The sequence below is a fragment of the Balaenoptera acutorostrata genome, chromosome 12, assembly GCF_949987535.1.
Source record: "Balaenoptera acutorostrata chromosome 12, mBalAcu1.1, whole genome shotgun sequence".
NCBI lineage: Eukaryota > Metazoa > Chordata > Mammalia > Artiodactyla > Balaenopteridae > Balaenoptera > Balaenoptera acutorostrata.
The window spans coordinates 6,385,910-6,412,949 of record NC_080075.1 but is presented as its reverse complement, the minus strand read 5'-3'; the positions used below and the strand labels follow the sequence as shown (position 1 = coordinate 6,412,949).

Here is a 27,040-nt window from a genome sequence, read left to right as displayed (position 1 = left end):
TCTGAAACGAAGATATTACCCGAAAACTGGGTTCACCTCTTGGTAGGTGTTGAGCCAAAAGCTACAACCAAGCCAAAGATGGAGAGAAGGAAGGATTTATTACTTGCGACAAGTAAGGAGAACACCGGGGATCTTTCCCCAAGCAGTGTCTCCCCTAACAGCAAAATTGGGAAAGTTTTAAGCTAAGGCACATGCATATTCATGAAGGGGCTTGAGCAGAGGAGAACTCAGCATAGAATTAGGGCAAAGGAAGACAGAGTCCAAGCTTTAGTTGGTTGAAGTCAAGAGGGTCAACATCATTCTTCCATCCTCCACCAGGGGTTGGAGGGGGGCTTAGTTCCTGCAGAATTCAGAGACTGTATCAGGTTGTTATGTATATTCCTTGAGGAGGAACCAGGACTCAGTTTTATCGCTATACTATTGTTTCTTGACTGCTTTCCCTCTGTCCCTGTGTTCCCTCACTTTCCTTAAGATCAATGATTATTGAGACCTGTTACAAACATCTTATAAAGGGCAAGCATTGTGGCCAGGCTTAGATCACCTGTGGCTTAGACCAAAATGGTTTTTCTTACATCAAGAAAGCCTTGCCTGGTTCTCTTTCTCTGGCGACCCCTTGCCCTATCTGCTGACAAAGGCTTTGGCAGGGTCATGCTCCAGGATGCTTCCTCGCCTCTTCCAGCTTCTGGTGGCTCCAGATGTTCTCAGCTTGTGGCAACATCACTCCAGTCTCTGCCTCTCTCCTCCCTGTGTGTAACTTTGGTGAGAGCCACCTATTCAGTTGTCTCCCTTTTGTTTTGAGCTTCCTGGGATTCTTGCAGCCAACGAAGAGACAATGAAACAATTCCTTGCCTCATGCCAAAGTTACTGCTCCCTCTTTGTCACAGGTTGTGGTGTTGTCCCCTGCCTCCGCCTCCCTGCCCCCCAAATTCCTATGTTGAGTTGTAACCCCCAGTTAGAAAGTGATGGTATTTGTATAGGGTCTTTTTTTTTTTTTTTTAAAGGTGCAGAGTGCTGTGAAGATTTTTTTTTAAATTAATTAATTAATTAATTTTTATTTTTGGCTGTGTTGGGTCTTCGTTTCTGTGCGAGGGCTTTCTCTAGTTGCGGCAAGCGGGGGCCACTCTTCATCGTGGTGCGCAGGCCTCTCACTATCGTGGCCTCTCTTGTTGCGGAGCACAGGCTCCAGACGCGCAGGCTCAGTAGTTGTGGCTCATGGGCCTAGTTGCTCCGCGGCATGTGGGATCTTCCCAGACCAGGGCTCGAACCCGTGTCCCCTACATTAGCAGGCAGATTCTCAACCACTGCGCCACCAGGGAAGCCCTGTATAGGGTCTTTAAAGAAGTAATTGAGTTCAAGTGAGGTCATTAGGGTGGGCCCTAATCCACTATGATTGGTGTCTTTTTAAGAAGAGATTACGAGGGCTTCCCTGGCAGTCCAGCTGAAACCGTGCAACCCAGATTGGGACTTGAACCAACGTTCTTTTAACTGAGCTCACATACCTGGTCTCAGGACTTAATGAAAGTCAGGTTCTTGATGTCTCATGTAGAAAGAATTCAGTGAGAGACAAAGTGATAGGTAAGAAGTGGATTGATTTAGAGAAAGACACTCCACAGACAGAGTGTGGGCCATCTCAGAAGGTGAGAGCAGCCCCAGGGTATGGGGTTGTCAGTTTTTATAGGGGTGGGTAATTTCATAGGCTAATGAGTGGGAGGAATATTCCAGCTATTTTGGGGAAGGGGTGGGAATTTCCAGAAATTGGGCCACCACCCACTTTTTGACATTATGGTCGGCCTTGGAACTGTCCTGGCGCCTGTGGGTGTGTCATTTAGCTTGCTGATGTGTTACAGTAGCGTATACTGAGACTCAAGGTCTAGTGGAAGTTGACTTGTCTGCCATCTTGGACCTATTTGATTCTAATCAGTTTATGTCATGTCCTCAGGCTATGTTATTCTTTTAAATGTTGTGCCCTGCCCCCTTCCCTCCTGCTCCCTTGCCTCCTTCCCGCACTTCCACTGCAGGGGGCACGGGTTCAATCCCTGACTGGGGAACTAAGATCCCACATCCCACATGCCACTCGGTGTGGCCAAAAAAAAAAAAAAAAATAGGAGAGATAGAGAGATTAGGACACAGAAGGAAGACCTTGTGAAGATACAGGGAGAAGGTGGCCATGTACAAACCAAGGAGTGAGGTCTCAGAAGAAACTGACCCTGTGACACCTTAATCTCGACATTCTGACCTCCAGAATTGTGAGAAATCAGTTTCTGTTGTTCAAGCCACCCAATCTCTGGTACTTTGTTATGGCAACCCTAGCACAGCAATACACATTTCAAGCTGCCTTTGAAAGGAAAATCCCTTGCTGTGATGCCCAGAAGAGAGAGTGGTGGAAGAAAAGCATGGGAATTTCTACAAAAGGATGAAAACAGAATAAGGAAGCAAACATCTGGCAAGATTTTAGCTCAGGTTTGAAAGCCAAATATCCATCAACCTCAGCTCCCTGCCACTCAGCTAGGAAGCAGCAAATGACCAGGAGAGTTTCTAAAGCAGCATCACAAAATCAAGTTCCCAGCAACCACACACCCTCTCACCCACATCACTCTTGTGTGAGCCCCAACTGCAAGAGGCTCAATCTCATGGGAGAGTAACAACAACCCAACAGGGTGAAAGAAATAGAAAAACTGTAAAAGGCACAAGAATTAAAAGGTATAGCAGTTGGAGGACACTTTGTGTAGGGCGACTAGTTCTCTACGCCTCACTGGCCCTGGTGGTTACTGTCTGAGAACACCATTAGTCATAATGATAGCAAGGTGAGATGGTGTCTGTACACTTGGTCTAAAGAGAGAGGGAAACACGTGATCCATTTTAGAAAGAATTTAAAACAGTTTGAGCAGGATGTTTCAATTATACGGTAAAGTCAGTTATCAGGATAAGGCGGTTCTCCCGTGGAGGCTGCACTGAGAGTTACCATGGGGCTGACCAAGAGGCCGTCAAGCTCCTCCAAAGCAGGGCTTAAGCTCCTCTGCTCACTGCCTTCCAGCAATGCCTACAGCACTGCCCGGCATATAGGGAGGTGCTCAAAACAGTATCTGTTAAATGCACAAATGCTGGGGGAGAGTCTAAGGGCAGAGATGAGGTGGGTGTGAAGGGGAATGGCCAAGATGTATGCCCAGGAGAGCTTTGGGTCTCTACTGGTGGAATGGTGTCTCCTCAAAACTCATGTCCACCTCAGAATGTGACCTTATTTGGAAATGGGGTCTTTGCAGATGCAGTTAGTTAAGATGAGGACATACTAGATTAGGGTGGGCCCTAAACCCAATGACTGGTGTCCCCATAAGAAAGCCACATGAAGCACAGACACACGGGAAAGAAGGCCACGTGACTGCAGAGGCAGAGATAGGAATGGTGCAGCGTAAGCCAAGGGACGCCAGAGACCGCTGGGCATCACGGGAAGCTAGGAGGAGACAAGGAGGGATTCTTCCCCAGAACCTTTAGAGGGAGCGTGGCTCTGCTGACACCCTTATGTTGGACTTTTAGCCTCCAGAACTGTGAGAGGACAGATTTCTGTTTGCGGTTCTTTGTTACCAGGGCCTGAGAGTTGTTTTCGGGGAACACGTAGGAAACCCTGGATTACCATTGCTAAATAACGAAAAGTCAACTGTGTAAATTTTAAAGATTTAATTGGTTTTATTGAGCAGTTCATGAGTCGGGCAGCATCCCATCTAGCAAGTAGAGAGGAGCTCCCAAGGGCTACAGAAAAGAAAAGGTTTTCAAAGGCAAGACAAAGAAGTCTAAGCAAGGAAAATTTATTTCAGGCATAGGTAACCTACTTATGGGGGACGGAAGAAGTCTTTGTGGCAGGTTACTTCATCTTCCTTTGGGGCATGGTGACCGATTACCTCATTGGTGTTGACCAGAAAATTCCTGGTTAAGACTACATTTCTGGGGGAAGGTGAAGCTTCAGTTAGGTTAGTAGTGTGACCTCGCATAAGTGACTCCACCTGGGGCCTCTGGTTTTCTTTTTAACACCAAACTAATTTTGAAAATGCTCCTACAGAGAGAAAAATATTTAGTTTTTTGGGGTTGTGGGGCACATAACGTTCACATATTTTGAAACAACTTAAAAAAAAAACCCAGTAAAACCTATGCAGGTAAGCTCATTGCTGTAACAAACAGACCTCCCAAACACAATGAACTTTATTTACTATAGTAAATAAATAAGATGAGAGTACTTTCAAGATCATTCGAATCAGTTTCCCAGGAGTCCAAGCGTTAGCAAGTTATATCTGCTGCTGTTAGTTAACTGGCAGGACCCTTCTAGAGGGATATCTAACAGTCAAGTGAGGAAGCCTTCAGAATATGCATGCCCCTCGACCCAGCAGTTTCTCTTCCTTCAATATACTTTAGAATTAAGGTGGCGCGCAACTAGATAATTCTCGAGCTGCTGGCATGAGTTAGCGCAGACTGTATCTCCCAAACTTGCCTGCTGGGAATCGCTGGTGGAATCCCTGTGGGGTTTTGTAGGTCTAAGGGAGGAACCGGGGAAGTCTGGGACACGCCCCTCGGTGATTCCCAGCCCAGAGTACACACTAGGCACCTGGGCAGGTGTTTTTGCTTTCTGTTTGTTAATACCTGGCCACCAGGACCAGGCACTAGCATTTTTAAAGGCTCTCGGGGAACTTCCAATGCACAGCTAAGGCCCAGAATCAGCGCCCTTGGGCAGGCTGCGTAAAAAGTTGTACAACAATTTTGTAAACGAATGTTTATTGGAAACATTTTACGAAAATCTTGTTAAAGTAACTGTGTACAAAAGCTCGTGTGCAGTATGATTCCATTTCCTCAAATAGGAGTGTAAGACTGGAAATTAACTTTGGTTATGAGAAATGCGTGGTTTTTATAGCTATTAGCACTTAAAAAGGTTTCACCATGAACAGCCAGGTGTGTTATATTAAGAAAACCAGCTTTTTTTTTGGCTGCTTTGGGTCTTCGTTGTGGCGCTTGGGCTCAGTAGTTGTGGCTCGTGGGCTCTAGAGCGCAGGCTCAGTAGTTGTGGTGCGTGGGCTTAGTTGCTCCGTGGCATGCGGGATCTTCCCGGACCAGGGCTCGAACCCGTGTCCCCTACCTTGGCAGGCAGACTCTTAACCACTGTGCCACCAGGGAAGCCCCAACTTTTCAGATTATAAGATGCATTTTTCCAGACAATAACGTCACCCAAATTTCTTGGGACCTTCAATGCCTGGTACGACCCTCGGGGCGCCTCTGGGCGCGCACGTTGCTCGCCCATGAGCGGACTGCACCACAGCGTGGGGCTGTGACACCGCGAGACTTCCACAGCTCCACCCACACGCCCCGCCCCCATTTCCGGCCTTTCGCCCGCCCACTCGGCGTCTCGGGATCCTCTCCCTGGCCAGGCTCCAGCAGCCTCGCTCTGGGTCCGCGCCACACTCTCCTCTGCGGGTGGCTGGCTTCCCGGCGGGTTTTGTTTGCGACGCTGTCGTGCCAGAGCGCGCTTTACGGCCGCGGGACGGATCGAGCCGGTGCCAGGGCCCCTCCAGCCCGGAAACAGGACAGGCAAGCGAGGTTGATGCCCGGCGGTGGGGCGAGCGCGGCGTGTGGCCGTCTTCTTACCGCCGCGGAGCAAAGGGGGGCCCGGGAAGCGGCGGGGTCGGTGTCTAGGAGCGGGCCAGGAGGCTCCGGCTCCGGCGGCGGCGGCGGCGGCAGAGGCGGAGCGGGTGGCCCCGGGCCGGGTTGTGGAGGCCCGGGGGGCCCCGCGGGCAGGATGAGCCTGACCCCGAAGGAGCTCTCGAGCCTGCTGAGCATCATCTCGGAGGAGGCGGGCGGCGGCAGCACCTTCGAGGGCCTGTCCACCGCCTTCCACCACTACTTCAGCAAGGCCGACCACTTCCGTCTGGGCTCGGTGCTCGTCATGCTGCTGCAGCAGCCGGACCTGCTGCCCAGCGCGGCGCAACGCCTCACGGCGCTCTACCTGCTCTGGGAGATGTACCGCACCGAGCCGCTCGCCGCCAACCCCTTCGCCGCCAGCTTCGCGCACCTGCTCAACCCCGCGCCGCCCGCCCGCGGCGGCCAGGAGCCCGACCGGCCGCCGCTCTCAGGTAAGCCCGGGTCCTCCCGCCGGGAGCCCGGTGTGCGGCGCGGAGGGTGAGATCCGGCAGCTGCTGGGCCTTCACCCGCACGTGAAATGGATTGTGTCCTTTTGAAATCCCCTCCGCACCCCCTCCACCGAGTAGGGACAAGTCGCAGCTTCACGGCACCGAAAATTACTCCTCCCAGCAGTACGGGCCGTGAAACCGTGCCGCTTAGTGTGGGGCTTGACGCTTTAGTGCCTCGTGATGCAGTTCGTGCTCCTCACGCGCGTCTGAGGTGTGTGCAGTTGTAAGTAATGACACACAGGATCTGCCCTCCTACCCCCCGGCTTTAAGTCTCAGAGAAGTCACCGAGAAGTCGTTCAGAACCCGAATACGTTGTTGAGCGGAAATGCACATTCAGCAGCGTGTCAGGACTTCACAGCCGCCTTCTTGCTGTTCGGTGTCCTTGGTTAACGCGATGGGGGCAGAGAATAAAAGTAGTCTCAATTCACGGCCTAGGCTAGGAAGCGCAAGACTACTGGACCTTATGTAAAATGCATGCTCGTGCACCTTTGGTGAGATCACTGGGTTGGATGCGAGGCCGCTTTTGCTATTTTTGTTTGTTTGTTTGGCTTATAAACAGAAATTTATTTCTCATTGTTTTGGAGGCTGGGAAGTCCAAGGTCAAGGCCCCAGCAGACTGGGTGTCTGGTGAAGGCCTGCTTCCTGGTTCATCGACAGCTGTCTTCACGCTGTGTCCTCACGTGAAAGGGATGAGGGAGCTCTCTGGGGTCTCTCTTCTCAGGGCACTAATCGCATTTAGGAGGGCTGTGATTGGGGGTTAGGATCAACACTTTAACATTCAGCCTACAGCCCAGGCTTAGCACAGTAATGGCATAATAAAGGATGATTATTTGAACCTGAATTCAACTGAAATTGAAGTAGAGCAAAACGCAAAACCATATACTTACTCTGTAGTTTTAAAAAAACTGTTCACTGTTATCTCCTCTACTAGGGGGAATTAAAGCTGGCCTGATAAGTTGCCTGACAGGACCACTTACTGTCTAAATTGGGAATCGACTATATTCTATCCAGTTTAACCCTCTCTGTTAACACGGGGAAACAGAGGTCCAGGGAGTTTGAGAAACTTGCCCAGAGACAGACAACTACTTTTGGGCTGGGCCAAGTGTAAGACGGGGGTTCCTTTCATTAACACCAGCATCTTTTCATTTACGTGGCCTTTCACAATCTACCAAGCACCTCCTCAGCTCCGTGACCTCATTTATTATACTAGATCCAGGAGCTTACAGAGGTGGCTTTTGGGAGATTTTTTGCATTCTCAGACCAGTGTTGCAATAGCTTATTCTATACTGACCTTTAAATTAAAAAAAAATATATGTACACACACATGTAAATGTGTGTGTATGTATATATGCACATACGGAAGACACAACACCACATCTCCCTGTGTCACCGTATGCGGGCCATACCCTGGCAGTCACAAAGCACAAGGAGAAAATGGTCTTCGGTTTGAGAATTCCCGAGTTGCCACTGATGCTTCAATACTAAAGGACTTAGAAGTGTTTACACTTTCAAGAGGAGTAGGAATGTTTTTAGGCTTCCCTTTAATGAGTCTCATTTTGAGACAAGATGGCAAGGTTGGCCAGCCGCTCTTCATGCAGTCTTTGTAGTAAGTCTTTCAAAGAATGAATGGTGAAGCCAATTCGTTTCTCCTCCTGGAATTTGTCCTTCTTGTTTTCCTTTGTTGTGAGGTTATATATTAAAGGTATGGGCATACAGACATTACGTAAGATAAGGGCTGTCACGTGAGGGAGGAAGTCAGACAATAAATCCAAAGAAACCTGTGGAAATTAAAAATCTGAACTCAGGGGCAGGGCGGGAGGCGACACGGTCTTTTCACAGAGCTGTTACACATAACGCAACTGTCCTCAGAAGCAGGAATGGAAAAGCCATGAAATTTCAGCTGCAGAGCAAAGCTGGGGTCTTGGCTTTAGAGCTTTTAATATCTTTAGCATTAGGCTGGGCAGCAAGTGCCTTTTCCAGAGTAGGCCAGAGAAGATAAGTCCAGTTTGGTTTTTAAGGCTTGAGTCAGCTCTGTGGCCAGCAGCTCGTGGAGGGACACACCGTCAGGGAGTACACCCCGTTTCTCCCAGTCCAGTTGTAATGCTTGGGGCCACTGGATGGTGAAGATAACCAGATTTGCTTGTTTGGGGTCTGCTTGTTGACCATGTACGTTCCTAGATCTCCACCCAGTTTAATTGTTAAAACACCATTCCCAAAGGAGACATCATAGTCTTCAAGTATGTAAGGTTTGTCTGCAAGGTCTTCAAAAAACTCTGCTAAGGAATCCAGCGTCTCCTCGGCCAGTTTTTCGTAGGTGGTATCGTCCAGAGGGCCAGCGTCACCCAGAGTTCCCGTTGTCCTCAGATTCATCAAGCAGACGCTCTGCTTTTTGACATTCAGGATCTGGTTGAGGCAGCAGAGGCTCAGACTGGGCTGGCTGCCTGTGCAGGCCCTGGCAGCTGCAGAGCGGGGCGTCCTTCGTTGGCCGTGGGGCCCCGGCGTGGGCCTGGACGTAGCCCGGGGGCGCCGAGCAGGGCAGGAGGCTGGCAGCTGCGTGGCGCTCCAGCGTCCACATCTGTTCGTTTTTTAAACTCAAGAGATGCTTTATGAGAGTTGATTTTGGGAGAAGACCTGAAGCCAGGAGAGGAGAAGGGCACAGAGGAGATGGTGAGGAGTGATAAGGGTACCTGGGAGACTTCGAGGAGGACAGCGGTAGTGGGCGGAGCAGGTAGTGACAGGCGGGAAGCAGTTTGATCTTACAGGCCTTGAGCAGTGAGGAAACAGGCCGAGTGACCCCTGTAGGTAGGGACTGCTGGTCAGGGAGCCAGAAGGGAAAGGCAGCGGATTCTGAGGTAACGCCAGAGAATTTTTCCTTGCAGGAGAGGGCTTCTACCTTTAAGCTAGTCATTGTTCCTGCTGGCAACTCCTCTGGATCTAAAGCATCTTCTCGTTGATTTCCTGCACTGCCCTTACCGAAGAGGGGCAACCTGTGTATTCCATGAGATGTCTTTAGGGTACAGGTACTGAACCTGGTTTTCAGGAAGTTTGAGAATGCTGAGAAAGTCGCTGCAACGTGTGTGTGTGTGTGTGTGTGTGTGTGTGTGTGTGGTCACACCCACCACCGAGATGGATGGGGCAGTGTGGGACTTGGGTCGGAGAGCCCTTTGAATTCTGTAGGATGGGTTAGGCAAAGGAACCATGACTTATATAATGTCATTCTTGAATGTGATGACTTTAAACCTAGATGTAGGCCATAGACTGCATTGTAGACAGATTTGCCAGGGAAATCCATGGATTGGTTATTTTGCCTCTCTCTGCCTCAATTTCCTTGTCTGAAAATTGCAGATAATAAATTATGAGAAATAAAAGGATTTACAATAAGCTTTATACATTACTATCGTTACTAGGTAGGGATGGTGCTTAAATATACAACAGAGGGAATGTCAATGCCAAGGCTTAGTATACTGTGCGTCAAGGAGAGCATCTAATGGGTATATGTTTTGAAAGTTTTTCAGATGATTCTGCTGCAGAGCCAACGTTGAGAATGTATCTAGAAGTAAGTAGGATGGCTTCCTTGCACTCAAGAAGCTTTCAGTCTGGTTGAAGAGACATAAACATGATTGTAGCCCAGTGTGGTTAAGGGCCATACTAGATGTCGCATGCACAGCACCTCGTAGCACAGGAACTACAGCTGTGTAGCTGGAGGGACTTTCGGGGGGGTGACATTTTTGCTGGAAATTGATGAGAGATGGTGGGGAGAGAAGGGTGTGGCCCTGTCACGAATTCTTAAAGAGCTGCGTGTATTGGATGTTTTGAAATCAGGAATCAGAGGTGAGAGATTTTGTGCAACGGGAGTGTAGAACACATGGATTGGAGGGGAGTCAGGAGATGGGATTAGGAAAGTGGGTCAGGACCACGTTAGGAAGGTCTCATGAATGGTGCAGAAGTTTGGGTTTAATTCTGTGTAAACAGGTTAAGTGATGTGAGCAGATTTGTACCCAGAAATATAACTCAGTGGTGAGCATGTGGACTCTGGGCGGTGAATGGGTAGGAGTCCAAGCTGGGAGCTGGAACAGCATCTGGCCGTGGTGCTGCGGTAGGATGGACGCCGCCGGGTAAGCGGGTGGCTCTGGGATGAAAGGGAAGCATCATGTCCAGCAAGCACTCGGAATTGTAGCCGTGCTGTGGACTGAAACAGGTGTGTGAAGTGTATTTGCGGAGCTAGTGATTGCTTCCTTGTCTCTTTAACTTTTACACAGTTGCTGGTAGCAGTAGAGAAGAAAAGCATTTCTGAGCACTGTAGTTTTTTTTTATTTGTTTTTGCCTGCATATGTAAGCTTCAGCCTTTGCAGGAATTGAAGCAGGTTAGAAAACAAAGTTGGTTTTTTTGTTTTGTTTTGTTTTGGCCGTGCCGTGCGGCTTGCGGGATCTTAGTTCCCCTACCACCAGGGATCAAACCCGGGCCCGGCAGTGAGAGCGCCGAGTCCTAACCACTGGACTGCCAGAGAATTCCCCAAAACAAAGTTCTTAACAGTTACAAAAACCTTAAGTTTCATTGCCGCAAATCATAGAATTTCAGTTGACATACAGTTAATCTAGAGATTATTTGAAGTATAAGGGTGGATGTGTGTAGGGTACATGCAGATACTACACCATTTTATATAAGGGACCCAGGCATCCTTGGATTTTAGTATTCGCAGGGTGTCCTGGAACCAGTCCTCCTCAGCGACACTATTTAATTACATTTTGATGAATGTATCTATTTGGTTAAATGAATCTTCAATTGTAAGTTTGTCTTTAAAGATACATGGGTTGAGGTGACAAGCAGCAAATGCTAATTTTACCAGACTCAAGATAATTTTTAAAAATAACCGTTAGAGGAGCTGTCGCGCGTGTTTTTGTTCACAGGATTTTTACCCCCTGTGACTGCGCCGGAGAAGTTCTTTCTTTCCCAGCTGATGCTAGCACCTCCACGGGAGCTCTTCAAAAAGACACCGCGGCAGATCGCCCTGATGGACGTCGGAAGCGTGGGCCAGTCTGTGGACATCAGTGGGCTCCAGCTAGCCCTGGCTGGTAAGGAGGGATGCCACTTCAGGCATCTTCGTGTGCTAGCATTAGGCCTTTTTTCTTGAGGTACTCCATTTAAATGAAGGTCTTTGTAACCGTACTAAAAAGTTAGTATTTTCCGTGAAAAACATAGCTTCAGTACTGGATCCTTGCTCCTATGGGCTATAAATTTCATTTTGAGTTTTCACTTGAATTGATTGCTTTTCCAGTTTAAGAAGAATGCTGAGTAAAACTTGGTCCGTTTAAAATTTTCCTGATGTCACTTCTACTCAAAGCGATCTACAGATTCAATGCAATTCTTATCAAAATCCCAACAATGTGTTTTGCGGAAATAGAAAATTCATATGGAATCTCAAGGGACCCAGAATAGCTGAAACAGTGTCGTCTTGGCACCTTTATCGAAAATCATTTGAATATATATATATGGGAAGGTTTATTTCTGGGCTGTCTATTCTACGTCATTGGTCTACTTGTTTTTGTTTTTTTTTTTAATTTTTTATTTATTTATTTATTTTTGGCTGCATTGGGTCTTCGTTGCTGCACGCGGGCTTTCTCTGGTTGCGGCCAGCGGGGGCTACTCTTCTTCGCGGTGCGCGGGCTGCTCATTGCGGTGGCTTCTCTTCATTGCAGAGCATGGGCTGTAGGCATGCGGGCTTCAGTAGCTGTGGCGTGAGGGCTCAGTAATTGTGGCTTGCCGGCTCTAGAGCACAAGCTTAGTAGTTGTGGCGCACAGGCTTAGTTGCTCTGCGGCATGTGGGATCTTCCCGGACCAGGGCTCGAACCTGTGTCCCCTGCATTGGCAGGCGGATTCTTAACCACTGCACCACCAGGGAAGTCCCGGCAGGCGGATTCTTAACCACTGTGCCACCTGGGAAGCCCGGTCTATTTGTCCTTATTCTAGTACCACACTTTTGATTAGGGTGGCTTTTTTTTTTTTTTTTTTTCCCTTTCATGTAAAAAGGGTTTTATTTGCAGGGGAGCACTAATCCAAGTCATACAGTAGCTTTTGTGAAATCGAGAGGTGTGAGACCTCCACCCTGTTCTTCTGTTTCAAGGTTATTTGGGCACCTTCTGTTACACGTATAAGCAAGTGAATGGGTGGTCTTGAAGCAAACTCCTGTTGTGATAGAAAATAACGAGACCTTGAACAGGGAGGTCAGGGAGAGCCTCTCCATATAAGGATAAAGAGCAGCTTTTGCTAACCTGCTCTAAGCAAAAGTGCAGATGCATGGGTCTCATCACCTGAGAGCAATTCATTAGGGAAATTCTAATCTGTAGCCAGATTTGTGAACCCTTGACCTTGTGGTTAAGTGAGCTGCAGGGTTAATTTGACAGTGCCCCATCCTTAGACTTAATGCTCTGTGACATTTGGCATCTTATATAAGGTGACATCTTTCAATAATCTTCTCTTTCCTTGGGGCATTCTGAACCTTATTTTTAAACTACTAAATAGTAACAATATAACAATGGTTATTTTCTGAAACTAAGTCTTTTTCAGACTTTTAAGATTGAAGGTATACAAAAGTACTTATTAGCTACTAGTGCCAGATGCAATCTATTAACAGAAATAAAATAATTATTTTCTTGACCAAAGACGGTATGAAAACTGGTTGCCGAGGTGCAATTTCAGCCACCTTACCTTTAGAAGTGACGTATATTCTGAGGGTTCTAGCTTTGTATTCAATAAAATAAGAATCAGATCTAATTTCCTTTTCAACTTGTGATGACTTGAATCAGCCCATGAGAAAGTTTTAAAGTACATCAAGCTCAGGGACTTCCCTGGTGGTGCAGTGGTTAAGAATCTGCCGGCCAATGCAGGGCACACAGGTTCAAGCCCTGGTCTGGGAAGATCCCACATACCGCAGAGCAACTAAGCCCATGCGCCACAACTACTGAGCCCACGCTCCACAATTCCTGAAGCCCACGCGCCTAGAGCCCGTGCTCCACAACAAGAGAAGCCACCGCAATGAGAAGCCCGCGCACCACAATGAAGAGTAGCCCCTGCTCGCCGCAACTAGGGAAAGCCCGGGCACAGCAACGAAGACCCAACACAGCCAAAAATAAATAAATAAAATAAATTTATAAAGTACATCAAGCTCAGAAAGGAATATGTGACTAGGGTTAGGATTGAGAGGCTTGGCACAGTGGCTAAGCTGGCTGTCCCCTAGAGCTGTTTGCTGTCCTCTGCCCAGACTGAAGATGTCTTAATCATTTTCACAAGTGCTTAAGAAAAAAAGGGAAGTACACCTATCTTCTCTGGAGCTAGCCACATAGATCATCTGTACGGAGGCTGGCCTGAAATTCAGATGTCTTTACAGTGGGATCCAGGGACCAAAGGTTTATTGATGGATGATGCAGTTGCATTTTCCTAACTTTAAGGAAACAAGCAGACAAGTTAAACATCAGGAACCACAAGGGGCAGTTATAACTACAGTGTGTGTGCAATAGTATCTTGTTTTAACAGATTTTCCCCTGGTTCCTAATGGGGTTGAATATATTTTCAGATGCTTATCGGCCATACAAGCTTTTTTTTTCTTTTTTTAAAAATTTATTTATTTGTTTTTATTTTTGGCTGCATTGGGTCTTCGTTGCTGTGCGCAGGCTTATCTCTAGTTGCATCGAGCGGGGGTTACTCTTGCTTGCGGTGCGCAGGCTTCTCATTGCGGTGGCTTCTCTTGTTGCAGAACACAGGCTCTAGAGCGCAGGCTTCAGTAGTTGTGGCGTGTGGGCTTAGCTGCTTCGCGGCATGTGGGATCTTCCTGGGCCAGGGATCGAACCTGTGTCCCCTGCATTGACAGGCAGATTCGTAACCACTGTGCCACCAGGGAAGCCTCAAGCTTTTTAAAAATAAAACACTTGTTGAAGTCATTAGCCCATTTTTTCCTATTTTTTAAAATTGATAATATATCCTGAATCTGGCCCTTTGTTTATGTGTTGAAGGTAACTTTCTCCATTTAGTAGCTTCTCTTTTCACTCTCTTGTGGTGCCCTCAATTTTGAAATGTTTCCTATTTTCATCTATTTCAGAACGCCAGTCTGAATTGCCAACTCAAAGTAAGGCCAGCTTCCCTAGCATTCTCAGTGACCCAGACCCGGATTCTTCTAATTCTGGATTTGACAGCTCCGTTGCCTCTCAGATCACGGAAGCTTTAGTCAGTGGACCAAAGCCACCTATTGAAAGTAGGTATATCTAATTTTATATTCTTGGTTTTATTTTATCAGCATCCCCCTGACACTTTCTTGTTTTCTGAAACATCACGTTGTTTTCGTTGATACTTAAACGTGAATTTTTTAAAAATTTATTTTATTGAAGTACAGTTGATTTACAATGTGTTAATTTCTGCTGTACAGCAGAGTGATTCAGTTATACGTATATATATATATATATATATATATATGTACATTGTTTTTCATATTCTTTTCCATTGTGGTTTATCACAGGATATTAAATATAGTTCTCTGTGCTATGCAGTAGGACCTTGTTGTTTATCCATTCTCTATATAATAGTTTGCATCTGCTAATCCCAAACTCCCAATCCATCCCTCCCCAATCCCCGCTTCCCCTTGGCAACCACAAGTCTGTTCTCTATGTCTGTGAGTCTGTTTCTGTTTCATAGATAAGTTCCTTTGTGTCACATTTTAGACTCCACATATAAGTGATATATGATATTTGTCTTTCTCTGTCTGACCTCACATAGTATGATAATCTCTAGGTGCATCCATATTGCTGCAAATGGCATTATTTCATTCTTTTTTATGCCTTAGTAATATTCAGTTGTATAAATATACCACGTCTTCTTTATCTTTTCATCTGGCGATGGACATTTAGGTTATTTCCATGTCTTGCCTATTGTGAATAGTGCTGTTATGAACAAAGGGGTGCATGTATCTTTTTGACTTAGAGTTTTGTCTGGATATATGCACAGGAGTGGGATTGCTGGATCAGATGGTAACTCTGGAACCTCCATACTGTTTTCCATAGTGGCTGCACCAATTTACATTCCCGTCCATAATGTAGGAGGGTTCTAATTTTCTCCACACCCTCTCCAGCATGTTATTTGTAGATTTTTTAATGATGGCCATTCTGACTGGTGTGAGGTGGTACCTCAGTGAAGTTTTAATTTGATTTGCATTTCTCTAATAATTAGCAATGCTGAGCATCTTTTCATGTGCCTGTTGGTGATCTGTATGTCTTCTTTGAAGAAATGTCTCTTGAGGTCTTCTGCTCATTTTTTTAAAAATTTTTATTTATTTATTTATTTATTTATGGCTGTGTTGGGTCTTTGTTTCTGTGCGAGGGCTTTCTCTAGTTGCAGCAAGTGGGGGCCATTCTTCATCATGGTGCGCGGGCCTCTCACTATTGCGGTCTCTCTTGTTGCGGAGCACAGGCTCCAGACGCACAGGCTCAGTAGTTGTGGCTCACGGGCCTAGTCGCTCCACGGCATGTGGGATCTTCCCAGACCAGGGCTCGAACCCGTGTCCCGTGCATTGGCAGACAGATTCTCAACCACTTCTGCTCATTTTTTGATTGGGTTGTTTGTTTTTATCTGTTGTTGAGTTGTATGAGCTGTTTGTATGTTTTGGAAATTAAACCCTTGTTGGTCGTACCATTTGCAAATGTTGTCTCCCAGTCTGTAGGTTGTCTTTTCATTTTGTTTATGGTTTCCTTTGCTGTATAAAAGCTTGTAAGTTTGATTAGGTCCTACTTGTTTACTTTTGCTTTTACTTCTATTGCCTGGAACACTGACCTAAGAAAACATTGGTAGGATTTATGTCAGAGAATGTTAAACATGAATTTAGTAGAAACTTCCTAGTATAGTGTCTGGAACATAGTAGAGATGCTCAATAAAAGTTAGTTTCTTGGGCTTCCCTGGTGGCGCAGTGGTTAAGAATCCACCTGCCAGTGCAGGGGACACAGGTTCAAGCCCTGGTCTGGGAAGATCCCACATGCCGTGGAGCAACTAAGCCCGTGCGCCACAACTACTGAACCTGTGCTCTAGAGCCCGCGAGCCACAACTACTGAGCCTGTGCGCCTAGAGCCTGTGCTCCACAACAAGAGAAGCCGCTGCAATGAGAAGCCCGCGCACCGCAACGAAGAGTAGCCCCTGCTCACTGCAACTAGAGAAAGCCTGCACGGCAACGAAGACCCAATGCAGCCAAAAATAAATTTTAAAAACTTAAAGAAAAATAGTTTCTTTTTATATAAAAATACCAAGTTTTTGGGAATTCCCTGGTGGTCCAGTGGTTAGGATGCCGTGCTTCCACTGCAGGGGGTGCAGGTTCCATCCCTGGTCAGGGAACTAAGATCCCACATGCCTCGCAGCCAAAAAAATCCCACGTTTTTTGTATCACATACCTATCATCAGCATATCTGATATAGATTCTCTGATTTTACTGAAATGAGTTTATTTTTGTAGCTTATTACCTTTTTGTTTTATACGTCATTAATCTTATCATTCTCCATTGAAGTTTTACTGATCTTATACCTCTTACTTTAATTCAAAGAAAACTCCTATTGAACTTGAAATAATAGAGCAGCATTTTTAATTTTTTAAAATTTATTTTTGGCTGTGTTGGGTCTTTGTTGCTACGTGCGGGCTTTCTCTAGTTGCGGCGAGCAGGGGCTACTCTTCGTTGCAGTGCATGCACTTATTGCAGTGGCTTCTCTTGTTGCAGAGCACAGGCTCTAGGCACGCGGCCTCACTTCCTCCGCGGCATATGGGATCTTCCTGGACCAGGGCTTGAACCTGTGTCCCCTGCATTGGCAGGCGGATTCTTAACCACTGCACCACCAGGGAAGTCCTGCGTTTTTTGGTTTTATACGATTCTGTGTGGTTTTAATGATGAAGGCATGCTTTCTGCTTAGGGATAAGAACGTGTTCTCCAGACTATAGTGTCACCTTGAGTTTAAAACTTACACTGTGACTTTTAATGCCATTTACAGTAGGTCTTTGGAACAAGTAAGTCTCAGCTAATCAGTGTGTGGGAAGGTCCAAGGCACAGATGGGTTGTATTTAATACTTGCTCGGGCACATCTTTGACTTGAATGGGCCACTGGAAAGGTATGTAAGAAGCAAATCAGTCAGATATTAGGTCTGAGTCTAGCTGAACACCAGGCATCCTTACCTCATGGGAACTTGCTCTTTATCACATAGGTATAACTTCTCGTGAAATGTTAAAAACTTTTTGTAAATGGTGTGCAGAGATTCAGGTGCTAGTTCTGGTGATATATGTGAAGAGATGGTGTAGTTTAAGATAAAGGGATAATTCTTAGCCAGACACAAACATTTTCAGTAAACTAAAGGACCTAGTAATCTCAAATTTGGCCGGGGCTCGGTCCATGAGAGGAGTTAGCCATCTTAGGCCCTACGTGGGAACCAAAGTGAGGGGTGAAATTTGCTGGGAAGTCCCAGACAGACAGCATTTACTTTAGTGGGTTTATAACGTAGGGATCAGTCTTGTATTGTAAAGTAGTTGAGGTATTAAATTGAGTCACTTCACTGTTCTGTTGTATTTTTACTGTTTTAAGAAAATGATATAGCATTTGTGAATTTAGGGGTTTATGAAAGTCTCCAGATTCATTTGAGAATGTCAGTAGTCAACCATACCTTTCTCCTGCCATTTCATCTCCACATAATTTGCTACTTCAGGGTTATAAGATGCAAAAACAAAACCAGTACACATCATATGGTCTCTGAATAAAATAGTGCTGAGAATAGGATGAGTGAGATCAATTAGTATTTTGTTTTTCCCATCCAGACTTATCCATGGAGTAAGTTAGTTGTGTCCTTCTGCGATTGAGTGGTGATCATGCTTGAACTAGGACTTGTCAGGTGGTGGTAATGTTTTCCTCTCCTCCCCCAAAATAGATAGATTTGGTCTCTGACATAACAATGTTATGTCAGTGTTTCATTTTCTTGTTTGTGTTCTGAATAAAACCCTGCCTTTATGTCGTTTCTGCTTCTGATTTTCAAGTCAGAGTGTTGGTGTGTTGTCCTTATTAAGAGAGGTGTTATTGCAGTTCACTAAGCAGAGTCTGAGGTTTATAGAGACGTGTGGGGCGGTCAGCCGAGGGGCAGAAGCAGGCAGACATGCTCCTCTGATTACAGGCCATTTTCGGCCGGAGTTCATCCGTCCACCACCTCCGCTCCACGTGTGTGAGGACGAGCTGGCATGGCTCAATCCAACCGAGCCTGACCACGCGGTTCAGTGGGACAAGTCAATGTGTGTGAAGAACAGCACTGGCGTGGAGATCAAGCGAATAATGGCCAAAGCCTTCAAAAGCCCCTTATCCTCTCCTCAACAGACACAGGTATATCTTTATTGTAAACAGTTTCCTGTATTTAATTCACCAGGTGTTTTTGTTTTTCATAAAGTGATAAATGACCAGTAACATGATGTTGGCAGCATGAGCCAACAGTAGGAGGCGCGGTCCCTGAAGCTCTGTCCTGCCCTCCCACTTGGCTCACTTCACTCTGGTGGGGCACGAACTCTGGTGCCTGAAAACCTAGTGACTTCTGTTCGGGATCAGTTTGACTCCGGAGTGTAGGGTGGCGCTCACTCCTGCTCTGCGCTGCTGGGCGCTTTATGTACATTGTTACTAAGCTGGACAGGACTCCAGGAGGGTAAGCGGAATTAACATTTAACCAGGAAGGTAAACTAGCACCCATCACACAGCTGGTTAATGGTGGATTCAAAACAGCCCCCGCACCCAACTGTGATACTTCCCTGGGGGAAAGGCAGGACACTGTGGGCGGTTCTGGTTGGTGAACTTTATTATTCAGTTAGCACACTTTAACGTTAAAACTTGCCTGGAGATACATCTCCAACGTTTTGCTTACCAGGCCATCCTGAAACAGTACATGTGTGCATACCAGGAGACAGGGGAAGGAGCACAGGACATTTAGAAGAATGTACCAATTTGGCAGAAGAAATTGTCTTTGAGGACACCTATTTGAGTGAGAGTGTGCAGTGTGGTGGGCAGACAGACCCTCCCCGTCCCCCTCTCAGGCATCTGTTCCCCTGGGCGCTGGGTGGGGCTTTGGTTCCGGCTGTTCCCTGATGATCTCTGTGATCTGTGCTTTTCAGGAGTACTAGTTGGTAAGATTATTTTTAACAAATGACAGGGGAAAAAAACCTACAAAGGATTAAGGATGATATTGTTAAAATCCAGACAATATTGATTCTGGTTTAATGCCCAGGATGCATTAGTGTCGTTTTTAAACTGGTGTGAAGGTGCTTGATTTTAATATCTGACAATTCAAATGTAAATTTTAAAATATCAAAGAATGATGATCATGGATTTGAAGGAAGACATTTATAAAATTATCTGCACTGAACCAACTTTATAACTTTTCTTTATAAAATACCTGTTTTTTTGTATGCACGCAGGAAAGAGAATTTGATTTGATTCAGGAACCTCTCTTTTTCTCTTTCTAAAATTTTGATTATATTTAGCTCCTTGGAGAGTTGGAAAAGGACCCCAAACTTGTTTATCATATTGGCCTCACTCCAGCCAAGCTTCCTGACCTAGTGGAAAACAACCCTCTAGTCGCTATAGAAATGTTGCTGAAGTTAATGCAGTCAAGCCAGATCACTGAGTATTTTTCGGTTCTGGTCAATATGGACATGTCATTACATTCAATGGAAGTTGTAAACCGGTAAGTTTCTATACGCGATCAAATGCAGACAGGGGTGTGTAATATAAATCCGGATTAAATGACTAGAAGGGAAAAACCAGCAACAATTTTTTTCCCCCGATACTGTTAGTCTGAGAAAACCATAATCTGAGCCTTAGCGTTGACTGCATGTGAATTCAGCACCCACTAGTAAGAACCTGGAGGGCATTTCAAGTATTTAGCACTAGTAGCAGCATCAGTGAAACTTAATTGCTAAAATTTCCTATTATGGTTGTATATTCTTTACACAAATTACAGATACTGCATTATTTCTCGTTAGTGACTAACAGCTGTATCAGTATGGGTCTAGGAGCTGAGAAAATTCTGGGAATGCCTTCCTAGAATTTGTTGTTCCTTGCACTGTTCTCTGAAACTTTCTTTGGTCTCCTTGCTCCATTGTCATCAGCTGTCTGTCAGGGAACCAATACATTCCCTTCTCGATGTGCTCTGAGTAGTGGTTTCTTACTGTTATTTTGCTTACAAACATGTTTTAGGTAAATCACAAATTTCATAGGCTTGGGGGGTTGGCTTGGGAGCCTGCTGTTTATTCAGCTGTCCGTCTGTGGAGAGTGTAGCCGTATGTGCGGGCTTGCCTGATGTGGTCGTGGTTCAGGCTTCTCAGTCTCAGCTCCCCTCCATGGGGTGTCCTGTTTTGGGGGCTAAATTATATAGTTTTTCTGCTTATGGAGGTCCGTTCTGAGTGCTAGGCAACTGCACTTCAATTAGAGCACATCTTTTGAACACTCACTCGTTTGTAAGTTGGGGATTAATTGTTTTTTAACCTACTTAAAGCTGTACTAAAGAATATGTCCTGGGAATCCCTGGCAGTCCAGTGGTTAAGACTCTGCACTTTCACTGCCAAGGGCCCGGGTTCCATCCCTGGTGGGGGAACTAAGATCTTGCAAACCACTTGGTATAGCCAAAAAAAAAACCCCAAACCCCCCCCCCAAAAAAACAAAAAAAACCACAATGAAGTTAATCAGCTGGTGGGAAAAGCCTGGCTGGAAGCCAAGGGATCCCAAGTGTGTGTGTGTAGGAGAGCGCAGATTTGTGGGAGGGAAGCACAAGGTATCACCTTTTACTTTCTGTGACGGCAAAAACCGGCTGGCCGCTTGCTGACATGCGGCTTCATTTCTGCGCCCTCATCCAGGCCTTTGGCCTTTCCCCGTTGCTGCGACACACTCCTCTTTGGGGGCTGCCTCCTGCTCAGGGCCTCTGGGCCGACCATGCTCTAAGTGCCCACTTAACTGTCTAAACCAGCCATTAGGCACTTAGTCCAAGAATACCCGCATCTTTTTACCAGCAGTGCAGAAGTGATTTCAAGGACAAGGTCTGCTCTGTGTGCGCCCCTCCATCATGGTGCATCACCCCCAAGTGTGTCGCCGGTAGCCTATGGCTGCATTTCCTTGGAGCATGGGTTCCTCAGCCTTGTGGAAAAAAGTTCAATAATCAAATAAGTTTAGAAAATTTTTGGAAGTTCACACTGTATAGTCAGCATAGCACACACCTTTATCTGAGCATGAAATTCCTACTTTACCCTCCCCCCCCCCCCTTAAAACATTTCACAGAATCCTTTGGAAAATACCAGCCACCGGTCTTTCCCACCAGCTCCTGAGTGTGCCACGCCAGTCCGATTCCACAGTTCACTCAGGTTATTTACTTAGCTGGAAGGAACACTTCTCTCCTTGGGTTTCAATTTAAGTCATTTGCCCTGTTGACTTTTCCCGAGTCTTTCACTTACATCACTCTTTGTGCAAACGCCTCATGTTAGCACTTAGTTATACATTGTGCTGTTCAGTTACTACCACGCCTTTCTTCACATGCGTTCCTCGCGTAGCACTTGTGTGTAATCAGGTTAGTAAGCGTTACTTACGTGGACAGAGTAACTGCCCGGGTTGTTAGAGCTTGGACGATAACTATGAATTCTGACTCAGCCAAGAACACACAGGGACACGGTGCTCAACGCGTATTGCAGGTGCGATGCTGAGTGTAGACCTAAGAAACGGAAGTGTCACTTATTAATGGTGGGGCGGGGGGCGCCCTCTGAGGTTTACTTGCATAAACTTATTTAAAACTAGGTAAGTGGATCATATATCAGAATTTTTCACTAAATGACCAAAGGAAATTTTATATTTTATGGTTAACGGTGTTTTAAAATGTTATTAGCAAATAAAATTAACAGCCCTGACTTTCCTAACTTTATGAAACAGACTAACTACAGCTGTTGATCTACCTCCTGAATTTATTCACCTTTATATATCAAACTGCATTTCTACCTGTGAACAAATTAAGGATAAATATATGCAGGTAAGTAATAGAAATTTTTGTAAATTTTATAAATACCTGCCCAGAAAACACACACTAAAATTGGTTTCTTTTTCAGAATCGTCTGGTGCGTCTCGTGTGTGTCTTTCTCCAGTCCTTGATCCGTAACAAAATCATTAACGTGCAGGACTTGTTTATAGAAGTGCAGGCCTTCTGTATTGAGTTCAGCAGGATACGAGAAGCTGCAGGCCTCTTCCGGTTGTTGAAGACCTTGGACACTGGGGAGACACCTTCTGAGACCAAGATGTCCAAGTGATACCTCGTCGGGACCACCAGTTCATCGTTCAGCTGTGCTGTGCTTTTCATTTTTAAAACTGTTCAGACCCTGAGTGATTGCTTGGCTTAATGCGTATAAACACAACTTTATCCACTTAAAGCAAAGTTTTGCTTTCCTGGATGACTTTTTCTTTCAGATGAATTTTTGGTAAGAACTTGGAAGAATGTGTCTTGCTGATGATTTCCATAGGGGATGTCATCCCAAACGAAGTCACTGCACTAAGTAGATGAGGTCTTCAGCACTGAAGAGCAAGGTGCCTGTTTATGCTTAAGATGTAAGTGACGGGCTTCAGTAAGGCAAGAATACTGTTTTCCTGAGGTTCCAACGTTCAGAGTTTTTAGTGAGAGTAAATGAAGGCACTCTTAAGAACCTGCCTTACTGCCCCTGAGGTCTTGAGTCATCACATGATGGTATTCTGACCCTTGAACTTCTCACTGGGTGCAGTGTGAGCCTCGGACACCTGTGTAACCTTATCCTTTCTTGTCATGGGGACCTAAGAGACAACAGCGGGCTGCCTACAGCCGTGGGAATTCTTAGAAACCTTTCTCGAGACTGTAACAGCTGGTAGTTTTCTGGGCCGTCTCTCCTGTTAAGAGTCTAAGAGCGTCGGTACCCCAGGAGGAAGGACGGCGCCGGGGGCCGTGCTGCACGGCTGCTCGCCGAGTGGGCTTCATGCCCTTCCCGCGGCGTCCTGTGGGCTGTGTAAGCCCGCATTTAACTCTGGACAGCAGTGCCTTACATTAAAGTGTTCTATGAACTCTTATTATCTGACGTATTTTTCACTCATGAGAAACTCCCCATTTGCTGAGGTACTTTCAAAGCATATTCTTCATAGGAACAGGAATCACCTTCCAATCCAACTCTTAGCAAAAGGTAAAGGATACCAAGCCGAGGGGTTTTAAGATGAGTACAAATTCCCACCTTGTAATATTGGCAAAACAGTACTCTTAGATTTATGAGAAATTTTAGCTTAGTTATTCTTATGAAGGGCAGGGATTTATAAATATATTTGCTTCAAGGAAATAAGGACCCAAACTGGTGTAACAGGCACACCTTCAGGCATCTAAATGATGGCAACAGTTGACTTCTCTCAACACCTAATCGCTGGCATCACCGTTTTGCATGTTACCACTGGGCAAAGAAACAGTTCATTATTCAAATACTCTCTGGCGTGGCGAGGTTTCGACCGCGCTTTGCCGCAAGCCTCCCAACCTCAGGCTCCAGGCCCTGCCGGTTCCTGGCGAGGCTGAGCCTCCTGGCCGGCAGCCCCGGGGCGCACGCACGTCGCTCACCTCACACGAGTTTTCTCCAGGAGGCCCCTCGCCAGCGCTCAGGAGCAGCAGCCAGGGCGACAACACCGTGCCTGCGGTCCGTTCCAAACTGAAATCACCAACAAGAAGCACGAAATTTCGGAGACCACAAAAGGACGCCTGTTGACAGTCTGAGCTGAAACCAGCAGACAGCACCCTCCCGTCCAGCCCCACCTAGCAGCGCGCGTGGCAGCAGCTCAGCACGTCACTGCCCCCGGGGTGTCCACGCGCCGCCGCCGATGTGCTACCCACGCTGATTTGGAGCGGCAAGTGCGCGTCTGTGGGCAGATCTGCCAGCGTGGCCTGCGACTAAAGACAGACCACTGCACATCGTTTCCAGATTACAGTACTGGTGTTTACTTGACACAGGGAAGGTTTTCAAATTTATTTTAAATAAATAGCTTACAAAGAATAGTCATTATATTTAGAGAACATTAAAAAAAAAGTCAAGATACACAGTTTACACCACCAGGAAAAAGTTCATTAAACATATTTAAAAGTAGAAGAGTTTACCTGAAATAAAAGAAACAATAATCCTGGGATTCAATAAACTGCAGTCAACTTTTAAGTATCATCAAACGAGTTCAGTTTAACTGTCATGTTTTTTAAAAACCACACCTTGAATTCTCTGGACTTTTAGTTCCAATTTGTTGTAGCTTTAATATCTTCAAATAACCTGTTAAAAAGAAGACAGCAAAAAGACCTGTTAAGAAGATGACATCTTAGGGTAGAAAGTTCAAAAGTGTATTTGCAATCCTAAAATTTAACTATTTCAAATACCTCTCTTTAACAGTATTTTGTTAAATAACTTTAAGGAAATGGTATCACTCAATTTTTATTCTTACAGAATACAGATACACTTTCATAAATTTTAAGTAGCATGTACTATTGTATTATGCATTTTGTGATGATTCACATTCCCATGGTGAACAGTGGATCACATACCTATTTTAAATGATATTAGGGTGATATCCCTAAAATATTTTAAGGGTTAAAATGGAAAATTAACGCATGGGAAGAACTTTTTACATACTTGTTAAAATTCTTGTACCCTGTACCAAGAGATTTTGCTAATTTCCTTTTGTATCTGGTCTTTTCTTTTTATGCAATCACTACTGTTCTTATGAGGAAAATCCTTGAGGAAAGGACTTCCATAATCCTGGGATTCAACAACTGTAATCAGCCCAACAGAAAGTACTAGTGTTCCCAAGTTTCTCTTTAGCCCTTAATACACAAGCCTACAACTCATCAAAAAGAATGGATTGACTTTTCTTGTACTAATTTTAAACAAATGCAGTGCAAAATACTTTTTTTGATTTACAACTTATTTTGTACTTTGCTGTTAGAACAAGGGCAGATCTCTAGCTGCATGGCTGATGATGACATTGTAGACGTTTCACTTTCATAACCAGTAATACAAGTACTAGTATTTTTGATGAATGAAATGCTTAGAAGTGTTTTTAAAACTTCAAAAGCGAAATTAACTGGGAAAAGCGTAGGTGGCTTTTCTGGTTGGTTGTTGCGTCACAGAAGCACCGCGTGTGCCACACAAGACAAGCTCTGGTTCAGGCCAACGTCCCATGCTCTGTAAATCTCAAAGCAGGGCTTAACAGTGAGCCCAAAGAAATGCTTTTGACTAAAACATGTCATTACCTCAGGTTCTAGTTAGTAATGTATGCGTGCTGACTTAACCTCAGCCCTCACTGATCACATAAACTTTAATGTGCTCAAAAGGAGACTATAGCCAAACTAAGCTATCTTACTGGGGAATCTGGTTACGCTGGGTATTGTGTCCAAGTAAAAACACACCCGGTTCCTGAAGGTCTATTACTGTTGTTATTGTTTTCATGATTCTAGTGGTCTTTGATTCAGCAAGTATATCATAAAGCATGTCGAGAGGTGCTTACTGCATGTTCAAGCCCCGAAGTTGCCCCAAGGTTGCCCCAAGGTTCACTGATTATCTTTTCTTAAAAATATCTGAGCTCGCTGGAAAGGCCTATCTCGGAAACCTTGCCCTGACATTACTGAGGTCAGACCAGAGGTTCGCTTCAGGAGGTTTTGTCACCGTGCGCCCACAGAGAGCCAACTGCTGAGGGACACACTGCAATTCGGCCTTTTAGTGTCATCATTCCTCAGTAACTACAGGGAGAGAGCAGTCTTTCAGGAAACGCTCTGCGGATTCAACATCCCTAAAAGGACAGTATGCAAGGAGCTATTACCTGCGCCAGGTGCCCTGTGTACACCTCTCCTCTGGGCGTCGTGGCTTTCTGATGGGAAGCCCGGAAGCAGCATGGCAGGCAACAGCCTGCGGGGTGCTCACATCCATGGGTACACTGCCCTCCTCCACACGCTGCCTGAGGCTCTCAGTTAAGAAGAAAAAATACTGTCTCTACATTATTTGTGAAGAAATGGTCTTCATGACAACTGTCAGAAGGAAATTGATTACTGCCATAAATAATATAACCTTAACTACATCCCTCATTTACTAATCTTTTTTCATTGACATTCCCCAGATTCCCAGCATTTTATCAGCTTTATATTTCAGCAGAAATTCTAGTAATATTTGACCCATTATCATGTTTATTTCCACCTAAGAAAAGCGTATCAAAGGAAACATTTTCCTTTCAAAGTACTGAAGAGTTTTCTGTCTTCTCTTGCTTATTTCTTTATCTGCTGTTAAAGACTTGTGTTTCTAGAGATGAGTACTATAATTTTTCCAATCTCTTCTATTTATAACTTAGGGTTCAAACTTCTGAATTAAGGAAAGCTCTAGCTGACAGCCACTGATTAAGAACTCACTTCCATAATCATCAAAAACAATTTACCTTGATCTGCCACAGTATTCTTTTTAAAAGTCAGCTTCATTGGCTACTGGGAAGAATTAAAGCATCTTCCCCTACTGTGTGTGTTAAAATACAAAGAGCAAACAGTCTACTCTGTATAAAATCAAGGACATATTTTCCTATCCACAATGTACCACAGAAGGCAGATTTCAAAGATAACTGCTATTATCTTGGAAACCTACTGAGGCTGTCTGTTGAAATGAGAGCTCAAAGTAAGACACCTTCTATTCCAATAGCTCCTCACATGGAAACTGGCCTCAGTTTACTTCGTGCGGTAAACACTGTTTACTCACCTAGTATTTCACTGAGTGGCTGGAATCAAAGTGTAGTAAGTAGTTTGAAAAAAATAAGTATATAAACTTTACATCTTAGGTACA

The 27,040-nt window shown here is 45.3% G+C and overlaps 1 protein-coding gene, 1 non-coding gene and 1 pseudogene across 2 annotated transcripts; 1 reads left to right on the top strand and 2 right to left on the bottom strand.

Moving 5' to 3' along the window:
- Positions 1–5,458: 5,458 nt before the first annotated feature.
- On the top strand, positions 5,459–24,898 carry CNOT11 (CCR4-NOT transcription complex subunit 11). The gene is made up of 7 exons (XM_007197283.3): positions 5,459–6,107; positions 11,073–11,237; positions 14,258–14,410; positions 18,340–18,542; positions 19,688–19,890; positions 22,119–22,215; positions 22,292–24,898. Exons 1-7 carry the CDS (start codon positions 5,579–5,581, stop codon positions 22,487–22,489), a joined length of 1,548 nt encoding a protein of 515 aa, XP_007197345.2. The 5' UTR covers positions 5,459–5,578; the 3' UTR covers positions 22,490–24,898.
- On the bottom strand, positions 8,116–21,221 carry LOC103013257 (frataxin, mitochondrial-like; annotated as a pseudogene).
- Positions 24,899–25,843: 945 nt separating the features above from the next.
- LOC114235905 (small nucleolar RNA SNORD89) lies at positions 25,844–25,957 on the bottom strand. The gene has a single exon (XR_003621975.1). It is a non-coding gene; the product is annotated as a small nucleolar RNA SNORD89 (small nucleolar RNA).
- Positions 25,958–27,040: the final 1,083 nt, after the last annotated feature.

Excerpts from the sequence above, each read along its gene's own strand:
- CNOT11 (XM_007197283.3), top strand. The coding sequence starts at position 5,579 with ATGCCCGGCGGTGGGGCGAGCGCGGCGTGTGGCCGTCTTCTTACCGCC. Across the intron at positions 14,411-18,339 it reads ACCAAAGCCACCTATTGAAA|GCCATTTTCGGCCGGAGTTC; the intron begins GTAGGTATATCT and ends CTCTGATTACAG. Across the intron at positions 22,216-22,291 it reads TTAAGGATAAATATATGCAG|AATCGTCTGGTGCGTCTCGT; the intron begins GTAAGTAATAGA and ends TTTCTTTTTCAG.